This window comes from Sinocyclocheilus rhinocerous, unplaced genomic scaffold (assembly GCF_001515625.1).
Source record: "Sinocyclocheilus rhinocerous isolate Xijiao unplaced genomic scaffold, SAMN03320098_v1.1 scaffold779, whole genome shotgun sequence".
NCBI classification, from domain to species: Eukaryota; Metazoa; Chordata; class Actinopteri; order Cypriniformes; family Cyprinidae; genus Sinocyclocheilus; species Sinocyclocheilus rhinocerous.
Genome location: NW_015652150.1, coordinates 955,549 through 978,062, shown reverse-complemented (window position 1 = coordinate 978,062; position 22,514 = coordinate 955,549). Strand labels below are relative to the sequence as shown.

Sequence of the window (22,514 nt, the reverse complement as noted above, 5' to 3'; positions counted from 1 at the left end):
ATCATGCAATATTATTACCAAATGTGGGATTCAGTATTTCTATCAACTTGTTTTCTTTCAATTAGCCATTAGGTTTTGTGTTTCTTTTTGGAACTGGTTGGTATTGATCTGAACTTATGCACCTCTGTTTTTGAGTGAACACTGCAAAAATTATTTTTCACTCAAAAACTGAGGTGCATAATCTCAGATCAATGAAGCCTATGAACAGTCAGTTCCAAACAAAAAATTTAATTAAAAATACAAAACCTGTGCTAACTGAAAGAAAACAATTTGATGAAAAGTTTGAATGCAGCATTCTTAAATTGTTGAATATCTGGTATTAGAAACTATTTTAAAAATGCATAGCATTTGCATCCTTGTATCCCATTAGAAAAAAGTGGCTGATTTTTATGCTCAATCATTTACTTTGACCTTAAAAGTTTGTGCATCACATTCAATGGAGATTTTGTAAATCTGTCACATGTAATGCAGGCTGAGATTGATGAATGAGCATAATGCAGTCCGCAGCCTGAGAGTAAGTGCTCTTACTCATTTCACATGCGAAGAGGCCATTTGCATATAAGTCTTAGCATAGAAGGGGCAGTGTGAAAAAAGTCCAAACAAAATAGGGTCATAGAGATGGTGGAAAACATATGGCAAAAAAAACAAATGTTAAGAAACAGTACAATGTGACCGCATTAATAAATATGCTTGGATTTTACACTGATGGCAAGTTCTTTGTATGTGTGTGTTTGTTACGCACAGACCTGACTGCAAATGAGTTTTTCCAAGCATCAACGAATGAGGAGAGCCGATACATGCGTCTCCGCCGCCTCTTGTCCGAGCTCTTCCAGACTGATATGGAGAACGTTGACATCTTTAGCCTGGCCAGTGGCAGCCAGCCAATGCAGCATCACCTCAGCGTGTGGTTTGCCGCCCATGGCTCGCCATACTACAAGCCCGAGAAACTCCACGGCTACGTGGCAATGCACAGAGCTAAGGTGACAAAGACATGCGCACAAAAACTCACACTTTCACACCAATCCACGTCTTCTGTGTTTCTCACATAGGCACAGACATGGAGTCTATGAAGCGGTTCACATTTACATGCTCTCACACCTGCACTCAGAGACACACTTTGCAACAGTTCAATAAATATTTCATTTCCATGTAAGGTATGAGACGGTGGGCTGTCGCTTTGGGCTGGGGAGGCGAGCATGATTTCTGAAAGGGAGGGAGGGAGGAATGGATAGAAAGAACATGTTGCTCCCTGTGCAGCATCCACCAGTCTATAAATCAGGTGTAGAGTGGGCTCTCTTCACAGCCCAGCGTGGTGCTAATGCTCTCACCGAGATGATGTTGATGCACTACACAGGAAGCTGCCCTGACATTTTTAGAGCCACTGCTGAGGGATGTGATGGACTGCCCTTGAGTCCAGAACAAACAAACACACTCATACTAACAACACATGTACAGAAATGATTATGGTGAATCACTTGTGTTGCATTGTTCCTCTTGTAAATTGTTTTGGATAATAATATATTTTGATAAAAAATATTTTCTTATGCTTCTTATGCTTATGCTAAAGAAAGAAAATGAAAATGTAGTCATCAGAAAGAAAATGAAAATATAGTCATCCAAACTTATGCTCTTATCGTTCCAAACCTGTATGACTTTTTCTTTATAATGTTTCCAAACTGCTCTTTTCCATACAATATTTTATTTTATTTTTTATCAAAATTTTTATTTTTAATTTAATTTAATTTAATTTAAATTTTTATTTTTAATTTAATTTAATTTGTATTATTAATTATATATATATTTTTTTAATTCTTTTTAAATTAAATTTTTATTTTTATTTTTATTTTTTTCAGTAGAATGACCAAGGATGTCTTTTCCATATAAATAAAGTCAATATTGACTGGTAAATTAAAGGGTTCACCCAAAAATGAAAATTAGCCCATTGCTTCCTTTGATCCTGTTAACAAACGTTGGTTTTCACGAGACTCACCGGCGCATGCGCAACGCTGACCTCATACGTCATCAGCCCAGAGCTGCTTCCGTGTACAACTGTTTGCGCAAGCTAGATTAAAGTGATTATTACGTTTTGAATATGGATATTTTTCTTACAAAAACGCATCAATTCGCTACAGGAGGCCTTTGTTCACCCCCCGGAGGCCTCCTGTATTTTTGTATTTTAATATAACTCAGACTGGATTCGTCTGAAAGAAGAAAGTCATATACACCTAGGATGACTTGAGGATGAGTAATTTATGGGCTAATTTCATTTTTGGGTGAACTAACCCTTTAAAGGAAATAACAGGTTGAATGTGGAGAAAAAAATAAAGAAAGAAAAAATGTAAAATTATAACATTTGCTTGAATGTATTTTGTATTTTAGCTTTTCATTTTATTGCATTTAATTTGCTATCTAGTTGTAGTAATGTTGGGTAGCCAACTGTTTCAATATGTTGTGCAGTTTTGCTTATGTGTAGAATTTTTTTTTTTTTTAAATGTATCAATCAACAAATATAGTAAAAAGGAATCAGTTGTGGGAGTAACATTAATTCAACAAGTAATTTAGTAGGATTTGTACTTCTCTTTCAGTTGGAGTCCGCTCTGGGTGTGACAATTCTACAGGTGGGGGTGGACGAGTGCGCCTATGCAGCGTGCGGTCAGACAGGTGGCTGCTCTAGCAAGGTGACATTCAGTAACACCCCTAAAACACTGAACAATGGGAATGTCTCTTTGGTGTCCGTCTCAGCCAAAGCGAGCGCTCAGTGTGGCTGCCTTGCTCGAGAGCGCGTTCACCTGCACTGCTCTTCATACTCACAAAACCCTTGCCTGAATGGAGGCACCTGTGTGGATAGTGAACTAGGCTACAGGTAAAACAGTCTAGTGTTCTAGCACTCATGTCTTGTTAATAATTGCTTGTTTTAGTATATGATAGAATAAACGTTGTTTATTCATATAATGCAGTTTCACTTTTGGTGAAGCAAAATCTACTATTAATCTACTACTCTGTTGTAGGTGTAAATGTCCCCCTATGTTTGATGGACCAGAATGCCAGCAAACCAAGCAGAGTTTCCTTGGCAATGGTTATGCTTGGTTCTCTCCCATAAGGCCTTGCTTCCAGAGCCACATCTCTCTGGAGTTCATCACAGAGGCAGGCAATGGCCTGCTGTTCTACAATGGCCCAATGGGAACACCTCAGCCTGGAGAAAAAGAGGACTTCATTGCACTGGGTATGTATGACAAATGATCATGTTTCACTGTTAATTTGTATAGTGCAGTGGAAAGTGACGTGTCAATTTAGAATGTACTGTGTTATTTAGGTATTATTTATGTACTATTTTTGTATTTATTAATATTCTGAATTAGCTTGTGTTCAGTTTTTATTTTATTTAGTTATACTTTTAGTTATGTGCTTTTGTCATTTTTGTTAGTTAATTAGTTAATTTATTTTAATTTTAATTATATTCATTTTTAAATTACTTTTCGTTTTAGTAATTTTAGCACTTAAACTTATTTCATTTAGTTCCCATTGAGACATTTCTAATTTTAAGTTTAAGTGTTTCATCTAATATTTATATTTTATTTTATTTTATTTTATTCTAGCATTATTTCAGTTACTGAAAATTAATTAAATATTTGTTAACAACAATACCATACACACCACATTCCTAATGATGGAAAAAACTAGTTTGGACTGAAACCACATATGTAAACATTTACTTTTCAGTAGAAAAAAAAGAACAAAACCATCTCCATAATGGAGAGAACATCCATCATAGTAATATCATAATTTAAGATTCTCTTGTTACACTGCATGACATTAATTTCCTCTACCAATTAATTGTGTTACTAAAATCGATTAATGGCAACAAGCACAATTTGAAGTAAGTCATTAATTATAGATGTGTGTAAATGTGTGTGGTCAGCAGTGGTGTGAATGGGGTTTGGGTCAGCATTGATCTTGACCCCAAGTCACCGGTGAAGGTCACATATTCAGATTATATGCCACCTGTCCAGTACTGTATTATGCAACTGGTCGTGTGATTTCAGGAAACGACTCTCCTGTGGCCTTGCATAAGCTTACATCATCAGTTTGGTACGTTTTTATTGAACTGGGGCAAAAGCCCTGTACTGCAGTGACAGCAATTTCAAACTGACCACAAATTGATTATGAATAAGCATTTTTTTTACTGCTGGGGGTCAAAACCAATCTTAGGGGGCATAAAAAAGCATTAGATTTTCATGTCACATGTGTTTGCGGTACCAGTGTCATATGCTTTCATGATGAGTTTGAGAACTTGTTAAAGGTGAAGTGTACTTGTGGCACCGAATAGCCTGGGGTCAAATCTGTGTGACTGTTTTGCCATATTATGGTCCTCTGGGCAAAAATCATAAGTCTGATTGCTCAGAAAAATTATAAACTGCATGATTTGAGGTGTCATTCATGTTTGTAGCACAAACAACACAAGCACAAACAAGTCTTCAGGCCCAGAACTCCCTTTTTTGTGGTGTTGATTTGTGAAATGGTTCCAAATTGGGTCAGTAAGATTTTCTTTTAAATGATTAATGCTTTTATTCAACAAAGATGCCTTACATTTACAGTTTCCTCAAAAATATTTTTTCAAAAAAACTGTTTTCAATATTCATAATAATAAGAAATGTTTCTTGAGAACCAAATCATCAAATTATAATTATTTCTGAAGGATCATATGGCACTGAAGACTGGAGTAATGGCTACTGAAAATTCAGCTATTACAGGAATAAATTACATTTTAAAAGGTATTAATTGTAATAATATTTTTCTGTTTCTAATGTATCTTTGTCAAATAAATGCAGCCTTAGTGAGCATAAGTCACTTCTTTCAAAAATGTTAGAAAATTTTACCGACCCCAAACGTTTGAATGGCTGTGTACCTGTTAGCATTCACTATTATCAGTATACTGTGTGTCTTCTAATCCAATTCTGATTCTGTTTTTTTCATTAGAGCTGAAAAATGGAGTTCCTGTGCTGAGCGTGAATCACGGCTCGGGGACTCTAACACTGCAGCTGTCCGCGAGAGCCACTGTCACGGACCGCCGCTGGCATCACCTCGACATCATCAGCGACGGCAAGGTAGAAGCATAGATTGGAGGGCATGTGACCAGAATGAGACACTGGGCTTTTGCCATTCCCAGAGGAATTTTTGTTTGACTTTATAATGTTCTCAACCTCACCTCCATTTTAATTGGGACGTGAAGCTGTCAGAGAGTCCAGATCATCACATAGCTCTGAGGTTCACACTGGGTTAAGCAGATTGTGAGCTTTATCGCCCTCTGGGATTTGGGTCTAAAATATTCCATTATGAAACGTGACCTCTCGTGCACTCAGATGGTGTAGTACTTTGCCTTTAAGTTAAATCTGTGTGTGTGTGTGTGTGTGTGTGTGTGTGTGTGTGTGTAGACTGTCCAGATGATTCTGGACCACTGCTCTGGTGCCATGGTGAACGAGGTGGAAGGCCTGGGAGTTGAGATGTTTGAGACTGATCAGTCGGTGTGCAAGGCCTCCGGAGAGACGCCAGGCAGTGAAAGGTAATTTGATCTTAAGATACTGATAGTTAGAGAAATACCCTGCTAAAAAGTATCTACTTAGACCATTTGCTTGCTGGTCCAGGATTCCAAATTTTATTAAATTCCAAGTTTATTAAAGAACCCCATGAAATGAAAACTAGAGTTTTGTGGATTTTTGATGGCATCCGAGTGTCATGGCCTTATACCTTTAGCCCATATATATATGCTAGTGTCTTTTTTTTACAGGACAACAGACCAAAATGCTGTTAACATATTTTTCACTAAGGCATATTCAAATGTTTGTCCAATAAAAATTCTCTCTAGAATACCACCTGCCTTTGACTAGCAATAGAAAATAATAAATCATGGTTCCTGGCTGTGATGTATACTAAATGCCACAATTGCTCATTTCCCTTCAGGTTTTTGGATGTCTACCAACCTCTCCAGTTGGGTGGGGTTAAAGAGACACACTCACTCCGTAGGTCACACCCCCATTACAAAGGATTTGTGGGATGTGTGAGGAACCTGGTGGTGGATAGTCAGGTAAAACCAGTGTAAATGTGTTTAGCTTTCTGACGGGAGTCTTGTCCAAAGCAAAATATAACTTAACAAAACAAATAAAAAAAGACTATTCTTAAATACTCTCAACTAACAAAAATGCAAAATTGACTATTACAGACTCCTTTTCTTTCATTGTGCAAGGGACTGTGGGAAATATTAGCCAAAAACACATGCACAAACGCACACTCCCAAATTTTTTTTGAAAAAAATAAATTAAAAATGTGGCATGTTGGCTTAATATTTAAAGCATACAATTTCTTTTCCTGGCTGAGATTAAGACAATGTTTTTTGGGTTCCAATCCACAATCTTTTGTTTGGACAGAACAGACGTTCACCTGAGCCACTTTCTGACAGCGTGTCGATACGGATCAATGAGGTTCAGAATTGTGCTGACTCAGGCCTTTCTGTGTGCATGTGTCTGTTTTCTGTCAGGTGTACGACCTCGGCAGCGCAGCAGAGAGCAAGAACAGTGCCCCGGGATGTGCCCTAACAGATGGTGTGTGTCTGACCACTGGAGGACCCTCCTGTGGGGTCCATGGGAAATGTCTGGGGGAATGGGGCTCCTTCAGCTGTGATTGCCACCCTGGATATAGCGGACACAAGTGTGACAAAGCCCTTCCTGAGTGGTCGTTTGAGAAGGACGGTGTGCTGAGGTACCAGCTGAGAGGTGGAGGAAGTCCACGCAAAACCCAAGCGCACTTCCTGCTGAGAACCCGCTCCTCCATGGGCAGCCTGCTCAGCATGGCCTCACGTGACGCCAACGAGTTCATTATCCTGGAAGTGAGTGATACACATGAATGCAATTACATCTAGTGCAATAGCATTCATTTTAAGCATCCCTTATATGTCCAAATACATCTGAAAATGTTTTAAAGCTGTAACGCTGTGTCATGTTCTTGTCTCTCAGATAGTAGATGGGTACCTCACTGTCCGTGCTAACCTTGGGGACTGCACTCACTCTCTGAAGTTAGCAAGTCATCGCGTGAACCACGGCCAGTGGGTCTTCCTCAGCCTTCATCGCCATGACAACATCTTTACCCTGCGACTGGAGCAGGGTGGGGGTTCACGGGAGGTCACAGGGGTCCTGGGTCAGAAAAAGGAAATAGTAGTTCACCCCTCCAGTGTGTTTCTGGGAAACAGCGCCACTCCAAATACACAGGGAGACTTTCAGGGTGGGTTTTCTCTTCCCTTTCCCCCCTCATTGCTGTAATCCAGTAGCTGTGTAATGAGTGAAATTATGCACAGTCAGGTGCAAAATAAACCAGATGATCAAAATTACAGTTCCATTTTAAAATTACAGTCATTGTAAAGTCCAAGTGCACCGCTATATTGGCTAGTGAAAAAATACATAGTAAACCTTTAAAAAAAAAATTTAAATAAAAAGTAAAAAAGTACAAATGACTCTTTCAAATAAAAGTCATAGTAACAAATATAAAATCTAAAAGTTGTATAGTGTTTTCACCATGTTTTTTTACCGTACAGGCTGTATGCGGGATGTAAGACTGAACGGTCACTCTCTGCCGCTGGATGGTCAGGGCACAGAGTTCAGTACTGTACTGAAGCGCCGTGGGGTCGTGCCCGGCTGCCACTCTGACGCCTGCAGTGCCAAACCCTGCCTGAGTCCACTGTACTGCGTCGACCTGTGGAGGAAACACGAGTGCAGGTGAACACTCTCTCCCACACGGTTTCCCATTGTCAAATGCCTCTTCCTTCATTTCAACGTCTGCTCTCTCACTCCAGGTGTCCAGCCAATCAGGTTGCAGTGGTGGATGAGGTCACAGGTCTTTTACATTGCGCCCCGTCCCCCTGCGGCCCCACCACATGTCGTAATGGTGGCACCTGCCTGGCTCACTCCACCAAGAGCTACCAGTGCCGCTGTCCAGAGGGCTTCAGAGGCCAGTGGTGTGAGATCGGCCGGGTCAAATCTCTCCATCTCACAGCGCTCAGTCCGAGCTCCATCCTAGCCATCAGCATGTGTCTGCTCGTCTTTTTTGGTAACTATCAGGGTATCATGGAACACTTTTCATGAAAAGCCTTGTAAAGTCTTCATTATCAATGTGGAACCATGATGAGACCCTCTCATTTTGCGTCAGTTAAGAAAGCTGTCAGTAGAGAGCCAACACACAGAGGTAAGAATGATGAGGCAGGCCAGTCATCTGTGTGTGTGTGTGTGTACACCTCAGACAGGTACAACAATGACGTGACAGGCTGGCAGTGCCCTCCAGGCCTCTCTGCCAGCTCTGACACTCCGTCAGCCACATCACAAGCAGACACACAAATCCTTTTTAAAGCATTACTGCATGCAGGCAGGAAGAAATCACTCATCAACTGAAGCAAAAATGAGAAACGTGCTGCCAGATGATGGGATTGGTTGGGCTTATGGCCTTCAGAGAAATTTGGCAGAAAATGATGGGTTATTTTTTGATTTATCTGTCTTTAATTGAAAAGAGGAGTCTTACCATCCATGAACTGGCAAGATGACATGAGCTGGTGGAACATGTCAGACTTTTGCACTTAAAAAATGAAATTAAAACTGATCCTGTTTACTTTTTTACTTTTTTTGTGGATGATTTACATATTGTGCACGTTATTCCAAAGACGAAAATCTTTCAAAATCTTTGTAATCTTTCATCAAAATATGATTTTTTCTATCCACCTCACAAATCTGGGATCCAAAATCTTATTTAAACCTGTAAATAATTTAATTTATAAATATTATTTGTAAATATAATAATTTGTCAATATAAATTGTTAATATTTTGTACTGAATTACACTACCATTCCGAAGTTTGGGGTCGGTATGAATTTTTTAATGTTCTTAAAAAAAGTATCTTATGCATACCAAGGCTGCATTTATTTGAACAAAAATACAGTAAAAACAGTAATATTGTAAAATATTACTACAAAAAAACGTTTTCCATTCATATATTATATATCATATATTTCATATATTTTAAAATGTAATTTATCACTGCGATGACAAAGCTGAATTTTTAGCAGCCATTACTCCAGTCTTCAGTGTCACATGATTCTTTAGAAACCATTGCAATATGCTAATTTGCTGCTCAAGAAACATTTCTTATCGATTTTGGAAACAGTTGTTCGAAATATAAATATTTTGTAACATTATAATTGTCTTTACTGTCCCTTCGATCAGTTTAGTGCATCCTTGCTGAATAAAAGTATTCATTTCTTTAATACTTAAAAAAATAAAAAAAATAAAAAACTTACTGACCCCAAACTTTTGAACAGTTGTGTAAAAAAAAATGCAAAAGAGAAGCATTTTCATTAATTGTCTTAAACTTCTTTAGGACCTCTTTGCATGTCACATTATGGAAGTAAAATGTGTTGCAAAGGATTTGCCGTCATTTACCTTAAGCATCCACACTTCAACAAAAATATACTTTTAATAACTGGTGTCATCATTCTTGTATTAATCTCTCTCTCTCTGTCCTCTGCAGCCGTGCTTGTGACGGTGACCGTATGGAATCAGAAGGGCAGTCGGAATAAGTTCCGCAAGCGAGGTGTTTACCACATCCCAGCGGAGCACGAGAGCTGGGAGGACATCCGGGAGAACATCCTCAACTACAACGAGGAGGGAGGAGGAGAGCAGGACCAGGTATTCCATTAACACAGGGCAGCCAGAGGAGATATTGATTTACTTTCAGGGGAATGACCTCCATCAGCATCTACACTGCAATGCCATCATCCTCTAGGTGGCAGCATTCAGCTCTTTAGAATTTCAATCTGCACAACATGATTGACACAGAATAGAATACTAGCATGCAGTCTACATACTGCCTACTGTTCCTCATACAGTTCAAAAGTGTGCTATATTGTTGTCACATGACCTCTTACAATGCATTTTTTTACAATGCATGGAAGTCATAAAGTGGCATTCTATAGCACTTCCCCAGAATTAAAAGTGTCGCCTGTGTGTCCAACAGAACGCCTATGACATCACTGAGCTGAAGAGGCCGCTGTGTTCCAGCTTGTCCCAGTCCTCCTCCTGTACCACAGCCCCCCTCATCAAGTCGTCCCAGGGCTCTCAGGAGGAGGTCCATCCCTGCGGAAACATCACCAATGGAGTCACCCTTCCCTACCACCACAATGCCAGCTGCAGCGGTCACTGCTCCATGGACTTCAAGAGCTACGTGTCGCGCATCATCTGGGAGGCTGACAATGACAGCCTGGCATTGCCCATGGACACCTACCACGTGTACTGCATCGAGGGAATGGGCTCCAGTGCGGGCAGCCTCAGCTCGCTGGGATCGGCCATTTCAGAGGAGGCCTTCACCTACGACTCCCTGCGGCACTGGGGCTCCAAGTTCGAAGCCCTCAGCGAGCTTTATCGAGGACCGGAGCTGGCCGTCCCCTACATGAACACGGTGCAAAGCCAAAGCCAGGAACAACAACAATAACTGGACGACTTCAAGCCCAGCGTTTGTTTTTGTGTTAGTGTTTTATAGCCTTTATAGGGTTCCAGTTTGAACGCTACAAAAACGTGTCCTAAGAAATGGTTTCTGTTCATTTGTGATAGTCACACAGCTTTAAGGGTGAGGAGCAGCTGAGGTTAGAGAAATGTTTTGTTTTATTTATTGAGTAAAATATTAAATGTACTGTATTTATTTTTGCTCTGATAGGGAACAAAGCCAGTGAATCATCAGGACTTCGCCACCATGAACATGGTATATGGTCACATCCAGCGTGTCACAACTAAGGTGCGTTTCAGTAAACACACGTGACTAACATTGCGTTCCATCTGACTCCGAAATTTCCAGCTTGCTTAGTGGAAATGCGCATTAGAATGCCACTTTATGTAAGATTTCCATCTTAGAAGCTTGCGCGGAACTTTGATTTGCCAAAATGTGAATTCACACTACTGTTCAAAAGTTTGGGATCTGTAAGATTTTTATTGTTTAAAAAAAAATATATACAGTAAAACATTAATATTGTGAAGTATTATTACTTTTTAAAATAACCTTTTTTATATTTAATATATTTTTTAAAATGCAATTAATTCCTTTGATGGCAAAACTGAATTTCTAGGATTTTTTGATGAAAAGAAAGTTCAAAAGAAGAGCGTTTGAACAATGTAATGTGTCTTTACTGTCACTTTTGATCAATTTAGTGCATTCTTGCTGAATAAAAGCATTAATTTCTTTTTTTTAAATAATAATAATAAATCTTACTGACCCTAAACTTTCACTTAAACAGGGTTCCAATCTTACTGGAAAACCAAAACAAGCAAACAAATAAATAAATAAAATACAATTTTAAAGCATTTCTTAGGATAGAAAATACTTAATTCATTAAATTCTATAAAATCTCCAACAAACCATCAGAATTTAAAAAAGTAATAATTTAATTAAATTATTAAAGTTATGATAAATTACTGGAAAACTAATGTCATGGAAATTGCACAGAAAATTTTGATAGAAAGTGTGGGAACGCTGCTTGAACATGACCCAGTTAACAATAAACATTCACTGCATCAATGAGACACATTTCCTACATTTATACGCTGATGAAACCTGTTTAGCAGAGTTTTGCACTGACAGGTGTGTAAAACACTAAATGATCTTTTCCAGATCATCATACACCAGCACAGCCATTTTGTTTCTTTATGTCATTGAGAATCAGACCACAGAACACGGTTTTATGGTCGGAAGTCATAGAAATGAAATAGATCCTACATCCGCCTTTGAATGGAGCGCAGCATTATTCCCAGCAGTTTACTGTTTAGGGTGTAATGTTTTATAAATCAGCACTTGACCAAAACTCTCTTGTTACAATGGACCCAGCTGCACTAGTGATGGATGCCCACTTCTGAATTTTAACTCTGAAGCATACATTTGTCAAAAGAGGGTCATGAAGACACCAAAAGACTTCACGGGTGACTGATGTGCCAATGAATCACGCATCCGCTCATGCAAAAAGAGCATGAGTTACATTACTTTCAGTCAGTGGGAGTATAAATCTGCATTCTGCCATGAATATTCATTGTGTAGGTTTTTTTCTTTCTTTGTCTTTTTCATATGAGGGACGTAGTGTATGATGCCAATCATTTCTGATGCTGGTGTGCTGAAACGTGGCGACACTATGGTCTGTCACAACACCAGATGGATGTATGGTGTATTGAGTAGCCGAGTCAAGACTCCACTGTGTCAAAGTCTGTTTAAAAAGTTCAAATGTGGCCAGACAGCGCAAATACAATCATTAAAAAAGCTTATGAATATTTTAAATTGCAATGTAATTACAAAGGTTCTGTATAGTTCTATTTTTATTGTTGTGAAACTAAATTTGCAGGCTGCATTTTGTGAGAACAATGAGTCATAAGATTGTTTTTTCATTTAGGTTAGTCCTCTAATAAATGCTCAGCAAAACCTGTACAGAGACATAAACTAAGTCGAAGACTTTTTTCTGGAGAGGTCCGGGCAATGTCACTTCATGCCTCTTGTAAAGCTAACAAGAGCACGAGGTCGTTGCTACAGTGGCGGATAGTTGACTTGAAATGTTCCTTTCAACCCCTCACAGACCTGTGCTGCTCTTTGTGCCATGTAAATAATGTACATAAAGAAATACTTTTTCTAGGGACTTAACATTTTCCTTTTTGTATATGAATTTTAATAAATGAAATGTTTTCTTTGATCAACCGTGAGAGCGTAGTTATTTTGTGTAGTTTCCTCATCCTACATTTGACGCCTCAATGTCGCTGATTTTCTTTTTTGTGTTGTTTTACTGCCACCCAGCGGTGACTTACAGTAATCACAGGCTGTTTGTTTTTTCTGCATTGTTTGCAGTAGCTTCGTGATCTCTAGTTTCCTGCTAATTTCGGTCCTTTATATTATAATCTACCTCATTTCCATGAATTTTCCAGCCTTTTTAAAACTCCCAGATATTTGAACCAAGTAAAGTTTGCTCTCATTCTATTACATCCTTTTCTGAACCTAGATCTGTAAGAGAGCCATAAATTATCTTATCAATTTCCTTTTTATTCTTGACATGCTCCTGTTCTGCACCTATCAGACTGCTCTACTAGTCTTTGTTAGCAGTTGTGTAGGTCAGTATAAAGCTCAGTTGAGATCAGTTGAACAGGTAGAGTGAATGTTGTTGGCAGCTGGTCAGTCTCGTTTCTTTTAATTTGCTATCTGTTCTTCTTTGTGGTAATATACAGTAATATAATTTTCTACTTTGTCTATCACATATATTTTACTATATTTCTCTGGTTTGTTTTTTTTAGCTACATAAGTCTCTTTAGTGGGTATCATGAAGTCTGACACATTTCTGGTTTATCTTCATGACCTTTCTGACACCTTAGGTTCTGCTTTATTAAATGTATTTATGCGACATATATTATGTGTATTATGTTTTTTGTTATACACACACACACACACCCACACACACACATTTATATATGCTCCATCTGTCTGAAAGTTCTCCAAGCAATCATAATGCAGTGGTATGTGGGACACATCATTAAAAGTAAAAGCATGTAGTTTGGAGTGGGTTCTTTGTCTCAGAGGTTCTTGCAGGGGGTTGGGAATTCAGGGGTAGGAAGCCCACTGAGGAGGGGACACTCGTTCCCAGACCTACACAATAACTCGCACAACAAAAGCATTGTAAGGAGAGTCCATATCTTCAACGCCAGCCACATGTCTGGCCACTGCATAAACACATGCATCCTCTCTGCTTGAGGAACTCTTTGCAATATGTAACAAAATGGCAAGAGACAATTATCCAACTCTAACAATGAGAAAAACTCTTTACCAAAGAATTGAGCTCTAATAGCTAGCGGCTTCTGCAAATACTCAAAGTTGAGTTGTTTGAGTTTCCTGTCAAAGATGCTCCACACATCGTATATCAAAAGGTGTTCATCTTTATAGTCTTTCCTCTCTGTTTATCTGGAGGTGAGGACAGCAACATCTTTTTTTTGGGAGACCCAGATGTAAAAACGACACCTCAACACCCTCATTAGGACAATTTGCAATTCAGATTTGTCAGTCTTAATGCTTTTCTTTTGTTGTCACTCCACCGAAAGGTACATCACCGCCTCCCCATCATACTCGCATGCTATAGAGTCAATAGGGGACCGACAATGACTTCACGTTAGACCAGACAGCAATGTTTGTGCATTTCTGTATAGAGATTTTCTAAATTATCATTGTATGTAAAAATGCTGTGAAACCGAGTTCAAAAGTTTAGGGTAAGTAAAATATAAGATATGTAATGTAAGATATCATTTCATTTTTTTAATAACTTCACACTGGAAATTACACATTACAGAGTCTTGAAATTGTTATTTATACACATATTATGTACAATTCATAGTACATTTCTACACTGTTCTTAAATCAACAATGTAGATAACATGACTGGTTCAAGTCCAAGTCAAAATTAATTCAAGCTATGCTACAAACAAAAGGCATTGAATTCATAAATAGCAAGCACCTCAAATTATTAAATATGCCTTTGGCATCGAGGAACAAAATTGCAATTCAATTACAAAGACAAATCTATATGAAATAAATATGCAGTTTGCTTAAATTCAGTTTGGTAAACTCACTTCTGAGGTGTGAAAACAGTCAAGTCTTACAGGAATATCTTCTGTCGCAGGAGAATGAAAACAAGGGAATGACATTCACAATGATGTAAAGGTTTAAGGAAATAAGCCAATAACCGATTCTGCTCGTTGTGCAGGGTCGTCCTGTTTAGCGGAGTTTGCACCACTGGGTTGGCATCCGACCACACTGATGCCAAAATTAAGAACATACGTTTCACATCATACGTTTTCACGCACACACACACACATAATAAAATTAAATTGTATTTACATAACATAAAACAGTAACATATGATCCATGAAGCAGCAGCATTTGTGCAGACCTCGGAGCTGGCAACATGGCCAGAAGCTCTTAAGCAGTTTCAGTCGGAGATCATTAATGTTTCATTTCTAGCTTCAGAAAATGGATATGAATCCATTTCTTTGATGGAAGGCACTTTTGAGTGCTTCAAATACTGCTTTGGGAAACCAAACTTAGGTTCTCCCTCAATTTCACACCTGAACATCTGAAGGTTACAGCATCTCAACCTGGATTCAATACCGCACACAACTCCAAGTCTCTGGATGTGTTGGTCTGGAAGGTCTCTCACATCTCTGGGCTGTGACTGCATTAAATGAAGACTAGCTATGCCAGGTTCTTCTCAAGCCCATCAGGCATTTGCAGGTTTCTCAGTGCTTTTAGGGGGGGTCAATATTCCGGCTACAGCCAATGGAGACATCCGGTCCAAGCTGTCCTGCTGCCGATCATGTGCTTCACTCTGAAAAAAAAAAAAAAAGGATGTGTTAACCAGTTGAATCTCAAATAAACCTGATCGAGGAGACGATGAAAATGAGAACTCACCAGCATGGTCAGATAGTCCACGTGGGTCTGTATGTTGTGTCGAGCTTCTGCCGCCACCTTTTTGAAGTCCTTCAGCTGTGGTCTGGGCCATTCACGTACGGCCCGTGCAAACGGGTTCATCCACCGCACACAGCTTGATACACTGTCCCATGTGAGTCCTGGTGGGGAAGAAAAAGAAAATACTTAACAAAATCAATAAACTGATGAAACAACTTAAGCACAAAAAGGTCAGGGTTTCTGCAAGCTTTATGAAGGTTAATTTAAGACTTTTTAAAAAGTAATAAATTAAAGGAATCACAATAATCAAACCGTTTCCTGTACCTTCTGATTGCATTGCAAAAACCATGTTCTTTCTCAGTATTTTTGTTTTGTTTTCCAGCGCAAAAGTCTAAATATTTAACAAATCAAGATACATTGAGAAGCAAAATGACAGAAGATAAGTATTATTTTCTGTAAAACTGATCAAAATTAAGTGAGTTTTACAATTAAAACTAGAACAAATCTGCTGGAGTCAGAAAGTACACTTGATTCAAAGGGAAAACAAGTTTTCATTCCCACTGACAGATATTCTTGTTTTAAGCATAAACTCACTTCATGTTGTTCAGTTTCTCAGAAGATCTTCATTTTGCATCTCAATTAAATTGATCTTGATTTAAGGATATTTAGATATTTAGATATAGAGCTGGAAAAACAATACAAAAATACTGACAAAGATATTCATTCTTTGCCGTGCATGCAACATTTAATGAAAAAGACTTTCGGCTCCAGTTTAAGACCTTTTAAGGCCTGCAGAAACCCTGGAAATCCTTAAAGGATATCCAAGATCAGAAAGCTCACCTGATACTTTATGGACCGTTTCAAAGGAAGTAAAGTGACAAAACGCAGCAGCAGCGAGGACTCCATACTGGTAATCCAAACAATGAATGTCCAAAATGCAGAGATCCAACAACTGCAGAGAGGATTCATGAGTCAGAAGAGGTGTCAAGATAACAAAACAACTATATACATGTTTACTTCAAAGGAGCTCAAGTCTCACCTGTGTGATTTGGATGTAGGTTTCCTGCGAGAACTGAGGAATGAGGAAATTAGCATCGTCCTTCAAAGAGTCCACTTGGGAGTAGAGCTTCAACCATGAGATGACGGTCTCAGGACAGAGCTCCCACTTTAATGCTTTCAACATCACAAGCTCTTTAGCAAGAATCTCGTCCTCATTGCAGGCCCCATCCGTCACATAAGCAAACTCCTGGAGCTTTGGCGGGTAAATCTCCTGTCAAACAGACATACATTATGAGATAAACAGCACCACAGAGTTCTGTTGTGTTTCAGATGACCTGTATTGTCATTAACAAATCTGACAGAAAATATCCTAGTTCTGTAAAACCAATTCAAGCTGATGTTAAAGTTGAAGTACCTCTATCTTTGAGGCTATGAAGAGTGATGTTATGCCGATGAACTGCAGGTGATCTTTGCCAATGTCTTTTTGAGTGAGCATGAAGCGATCAAAGATGTCCTGAGCCAAGTAAAATGTCTCCCGGTGGAGAGTATAAACTTCACTGACCTGCATAGAAAGAATTGAATAACAGATTAAACACACAAACAACCAGGTGACAAGAACAAAAACCCTTCATAGCTGTGAAAAAAAACAACAACACATACCTCCATGAGCCAGTCCAGCAGAATGGACCTCATTTTGGGCTGCAGGGTTGGATGTTGTTGGATGAAGCCCTTGTCATGTACATACTTGAGCTCCTTGTTCAGCATCTTTATCCACACATCATCTGAGCTGGCCCAACTGACAGGACAACAGCAAATTTATACCACACCGATCGGTCTGCACACGCAAACAAAGCCAAAACCTAGATATTTTAGGCAATATAGAAATCCTGGCCAGGACGCGTCCTGGGAAAATGGCACGTATGGTCACCCTACATTAAACCAGAGAGCAAGTACTGAATGATATTAAACACTCAACGAAACGCATTCAGGGGGGAAATTCTGCTTGCGTTTCGCAAAACGCTGGTGATAAAAATCTTCCAAAACTAACATTACATAACACAGGAAGTGTTTGAAGTGATGACAATAAATCAAGCCAAGTGTTTTTCACTATGATTCTGAATCAGTTTCCTCAAAGGAGCGAAAAGGGTAATAATGTTGTCAAGTGGTTTGTTTTATTGAGTATTATTTGTAAGAGACTTTTATTTATTAGCATTTACTTTCGCTTTTCAAAGCATGAGACGCTGTGATCATGTGTTACCTGAGGCATGGCAGCGGAGAGGGTTTCACAAAGAGGTTCTTGAATCTGAAGCACTTGAAACCAGAAAGATTACCGGTCTCCTGATGAACCTCCTTCTGAGGAGTCTCGATTAAGACACTGGGACTAATATCACCTTCAAAACACCGGTTCTAGAAAAAGAAAACATATGGTGTCACCACTGACATTTTATGAATAGGACTTAACCAAGTAAAATTAAACAAGGCATGAATAAGAACTGATTTAGATTACTCAGCATAGTGTTTCTTTTACTTTTCTTTTTATAAAATCTTGTAGGCCTAGAGCTTACATTATAGTTTACATTCAGGTTTGCTACAAAGGAATATCCTTTCAGGCATCAAAGAATATTTAATGCATATGAACTTTTACTAATACAGCAGCTGCCAAACAAAACGTTAAGAATACTAAAAAAAAGTTTTAGTTATCTAATTAAATAAAAGATTTTTTTCGCGGGCTGCTGAATAAAGGAAATAACCGCGGGAGGTTCTGCGCGTGACGTCACGGCGCGCTGATTAACCCAGTGACACCATTACTGCGCGTGACCGAACTACTGCATAATAAACAGACTGCTAGTGAAAAACTAACAGGCATTTCTTATACCGAATACAATCAGTCTGGCTCTTTTAGCTGCTTAAAAAATAATACGAATCATTTATAAATATACATAATACATATCATCGGCTCACCTGGATTTCATAGTGTTGTTTCTTAGCTGCTGACGGGATTCTTCTATTGCACTGCTGAAAAAAGGTTTAGGATATTTAAATATTTGCATACATTGTGAAGAAAATAATTCACAGCTGTTTCAGTAACGTAATATTTAAAACAAATCGTAATATCTCACCTCGCTTTTTCTTTTCCTCTGTGGTTTATTTTGTTCAGGTGCATTTTCATTTCTTTCTTGTAATGTGTTGCGACTACTATTAAAACACAAAAGTTATTACAAAAATAAGTAACGTTATTGTGTTTTTTAGGGCTAGCCAAGTCAAACATTCGACAAATTCAACGAATCAAACTAATCATTCTTACCTGCGTCTTGACATTTTCTAAACAAATGGTGTGCTTTTCTCCTGTGAAACAGAAACACACAATGTTTAGTTACACTGTGATTAACAAAGAACTTCTTAAGCCTGAATTAAAAAATAATGACGTAACGTTAACCACATATCTCAAACGTATAATTAAAATAATAAAGCATAAGAGAAATACTGGCAAAAAAGGCTTAACGTTAACAATAAACACTCAAGCTTCAGCCATTTGACCAGAGATGAGTACATACGTGACCAGAAATATCGAACACATTTTTATAATTCATACGAATTAAAAATCCGTTAAAGTCGAAAGGCATTGAGAGCAAATTCAAAGTCTACACAAGCAGCAGTATGATCATCTGTTTTTACTGAAACCAGAAATACATGATCCAGTTCTGTGGGTTTATGAAAGGACAGTCCGCGCCAATTTACACGAAGCGGGAGACTACAACTGCCCCCACAAAAACCCATCTAAGATCTATTTAAAGCGCATTAAACACCAGTTTAACAGAAAATACTGTTTAGGTAACCCCTTGGTGTGTGGAAAACCCATAACACTTTCCACAATATCAGGTATTTTCCCAATTTCTGAAAGAGTTCAATACAAATGCACGTCCACGTACATACAACGACCCGATCTGGCGCCTAGCAGAGACAGCTAACTTTCAGCAACATCCCCACTCTAAAGTCGACATTACATTAAACTTTAGCCTAAGAGATACTTCGAAACACATTCATTGCGCTTTCGACCTAAATAATCTAGCTAAAACAGTTGTTTTTAGGGGTCCCGAGGAGATCTTCGTCTCTAGTCGTAGATGACTAAGTTAGTTAAAAGGCACTAACTTCCGTTTTAAAGCAAAAGCACTATTCTTCATAAAGCGTGATTACGACACGAGTTAACGACGTAAAATTAAAATAAAAAAGATTATAGGTGAAAGAAGACTAAAATATGTGTCCTTACCGCAGTGTTCAGTGCAAATGAATAAATGAATGGCGCCAAGTGTTATATATTGTCCAAGCGGATCGCAGCTACTGCGCATGCGTGGCGCTCTTTTCATCCTTTAAAAACAACTCGGAAAAACTATGTATAACGTTGTGTTTGGGGGGCTAAAAATGACCAGGCAGCCTCATTGGTGATGGTTCAAAAAAATTTGCATGGAATTACAAACGATAATGTTGACTGTTTGTGAGAAACCTATGGGAATTATTGTGGTTTGTAGACTTGCTTTTGGCCGAGTCGACCTTTGGTTTAAATATGTAAAAAACGCGCTTTCCTGCTTTCCCGGTTAAACGAATCCGGGGCTCGAGGACCTAATGCATCATATGCGAGTAGGTTTGTATGTTAATTATTGCATTTATATGAAATTACGACGAGTTTTCGACTCTAAGGAGACGCTTCCTAGTTTGACAGCTTATAGTGGGCGGAGATTTGAATCGTTCTGGCCAATCATGGTTATTCTGCGAGAAACAACGTGCTCTTGTAAACAAACCCATGAGAGGTTCTTTATTCTGACAGGCAATGATAAGCGTATTGAAAACGTTAATCTTATCATAATATTAGTTGCATTTCACAATCATAGATGCCAATTTATCAACCAAAAGCCTTTTTTGTTCTTAAAGAAATTATGTTCGAATTTTGTGACAAGGCTTTTTTTATGTCTTCTAGCCACTGGTTACATTGTTATATTGATTTGAGCATAAAAACAAAAATGACATGAACACTCTAACATACATTTTACCGCTTTTGCACCCGGCAATTGAAACAATAAAACACAAGGGAAAATACAGTTCTGTCCATGCAAGATCAATGTGACAGCTTTACTTAAACACGTAAGCAAGCAAAATTGTATTGCTTTAACCTTTTGAAAGAATAATAATAATAAAAAAAAAAAACAGGAATACATTTTGGAGGGATGTGAAAGCTGCGCGAATTCTTCAAGCAGTAATTCCGCTCACCCTTTTGTGTATGTTAAATACGTCATATCCGGGGTGAGGCAAAATATTGCTACGCGCAACATATAAATAAATAACTTCTCCTTCACGTACTACATGACTTCCAAATGCAAAGATCCCCCAAATTCTATTGTGCATTAACATTTACAAAACAAAGTTCTTAGAAGTCTGAGGAACTCACTGTGAGGACTTTTCCAAACAATTCACTCAGTACAAAAGCTACTACCACTGTGAGAAATGAACTTTCTTATTAAGAATTTATTAAAATGCATTTTAACTTGTGATGGAATAACATTACGTTCCCCTGGCCATATAAAACTGTGTATCACCCAAGTATTAATTGAAATACATTGTTGATCTAATAGAGAGAGAGAGAGAGAGAGGCATCAAGTACTAAATCAGTTACAATAAAAATCTATAAGTCATAACAAAAAGCAAATATGGTATATTTAGATTTTAGCTAAACATTCAACATTGCTGAGAGACTATAGGACTATACAAGCTACAGGTCACTAGGCACTAGAGAATTAGGAATCAATATCATAAAATATATAAAATGTTAGATAACAGAAAAACAAAAATCACTAAAGCATTTTCCCAAGCATTTTAAATATATTGAGCATTTTTGACCCTGTCAGCATGTAACCCCAGAAAGCCCCAGTGCATCAAGGAGAACAACGAGGGCACGATTAAACTGGTACAGTTAGAAAACTACTTTATTAAGGTTAATACCCACACTGGTACAATGAATAATAGGCTTGCAGTAATCATGGCTTGATTCTTTAGAGATTAGTTGGGTTGAGTTACAGGTTGGTATGGGTTCTTGAAATGCTCCTGAGTGGAAACCTTTCATTATAATTTGGTGTGGTGATTAAGTTACAGTATAAATTATGCATGATGGCAGAACATGCTAACACCTACCTAGTCTATAAGACTTATGTCATTATATTTTAACATTTCTGTTTACTAATAGAAAAGGCCGAAAACTTCATTTTGTATTAAAACATTTATTGAGAAGGGAGTATACATAATGATAAATAGTTGGTTTTGAGACATATGAAATGAACAATTTATTTGCAAAGTATACTACTCATATAAAACAGTCTGTGTATGACATGTACCAAAACATATCAGTTCAAGAAAAACATAAATAAACAATGCTAAATAATGCTAAAACCCTACACTTTTGGCAAAGTGCTGCATTATTCCAGTAAACAAAAAAAAGGGGGGAAAAAATTCAACCAAAGCATATCTAAAACTTACCAATGCCACAGAGAATTTTCTTTACACATTAAACACAGAAAACATTTGCTACATTTCGTGTAAAAGTTGACAGAGCAAGTGGCTCACAGAGACAAGGTAATCCTCTGTGCATAGTACAATTACATTTGTTTGTGTCCCTTTGGACAAAGTTCAAGTTCTTCACGGATGCATTGTCATACTGTTCACCTGGAAGGCACATGATCCCCAAATGCAATTCAAGGCAAAATGAAATCCCTGTTATGAATACCAAATATCAGGCGTCTACTGATATAGGGAAAGAGGGCCTCTTACATCCCTTCCATTCCCTTCGTCCACAGAGAAAAATGTCAGAAAATGCAATATACTGCTCAACACAGACTGCAGCAAGCAAAAAAAAGCTGTAGGTGTTTCCCTTGAGTTGCTCATGCATGTAATATGCATTCGACTGAATGTCAGAGTTACTGAATTCAGTTTCATTCATTTAGGGGAGACATTTACCTTGGCAGTGTCAC

General features: G+C 38.2%; 2 protein-coding genes across 3 annotated transcripts in view; one reads left to right on the top strand and one right to left on the bottom strand.

Annotated features, from left to right (window-relative positions):
• Positions 1 to 10,971, top strand: part of LOC107713796 (neural-cadherin-like) — a gene marked incomplete at its 5' end in the record, with an annotated part of 118,895 nt that extends 107,924 nt beyond the window's left edge. The window contains 12 exons of the mRNA XM_016519407.1: positions 745 to 980; positions 2,586 to 2,863; positions 3,009 to 3,223; positions 4,978 to 5,105; positions 5,433 to 5,560; positions 5,959 to 6,082; positions 6,533 to 6,880; positions 7,008 to 7,272; positions 7,583 to 7,763; positions 7,841 to 8,094; positions 9,562 to 9,719; positions 10,048 to 10,971. Coding sequence (XP_016374893.1) covers positions 745 to 980; positions 2,586 to 2,863; positions 3,009 to 3,223; positions 4,978 to 5,105; positions 5,433 to 5,560; positions 5,959 to 6,082; positions 6,533 to 6,880; positions 7,008 to 7,272; positions 7,583 to 7,763; positions 7,841 to 8,094; positions 9,562 to 9,719; positions 10,048 to 10,521 — 2,789 coding nt within the window. The remainder of the gene's footprint in view (positions 1 to 744; positions 981 to 2,585; positions 2,864 to 3,008; positions 3,224 to 4,977; positions 5,106 to 5,432; positions 5,561 to 5,958; positions 6,083 to 6,532; positions 6,881 to 7,007; positions 7,273 to 7,582; positions 7,764 to 7,840; positions 8,095 to 9,561; positions 9,720 to 10,047) is intronic.
• A 3,557-nt stretch (positions 10,972 to 14,528) lies between these two features.
• ccne2 (cyclin E2) lies at positions 14,529 to 19,613 on the bottom strand. 2 transcript variants are annotated; one of them, XM_016519426.1, is made up of 11 exons: positions 19,431 to 19,613; positions 18,806 to 18,846; positions 18,621 to 18,696; positions 18,463 to 18,516; positions 17,759 to 17,907; positions 17,161 to 17,296; positions 16,916 to 17,062; positions 16,541 to 16,771; positions 16,342 to 16,453; positions 15,505 to 15,662; positions 14,529 to 15,421 (listed from the first exon to the last, which is right to left on the bottom strand). In XM_016519426.1, the coding sequence occupies exons 2-11, from the start codon at positions 18,817 to 18,819 to the stop codon at positions 15,314 to 15,316; spliced, it is 1,185 nt and encodes a 394-aa protein (XP_016374912.1). In that variant the 5' UTR covers positions 18,820 to 18,846; positions 19,431 to 19,613; the 3' UTR covers positions 14,529 to 15,313. The 2 variants fall into 2 exon arrangements, with proteins under 2 accessions (XP_016374912.1, XP_016374913.1); XM_016519427.1 differs by having other exon boundaries at positions 18,463 to 18,513.
• Between the last annotated feature and the right edge of the window lie 2,901 nt (positions 19,614 to 22,514).

Bases quoted from the DNA above. Each gene is read 5' to 3' on its own strand.
- ccne2 (XM_016519426.1), bottom strand. The intron at 17,297-17,758 runs GTAACACATGAT...TTGTCCTGTCAG, and splicing joins TCTCCGCTGCCATGCCTCAG to TTGGGCCAGCTCAGATGATG. The intron at 15,663-16,341 runs GTGAGCTTTCTG...CTTCCCCACCAG, and splicing joins AACGGTCCATAAAGTATCAG to GACTCACATGGGACAGTGTA.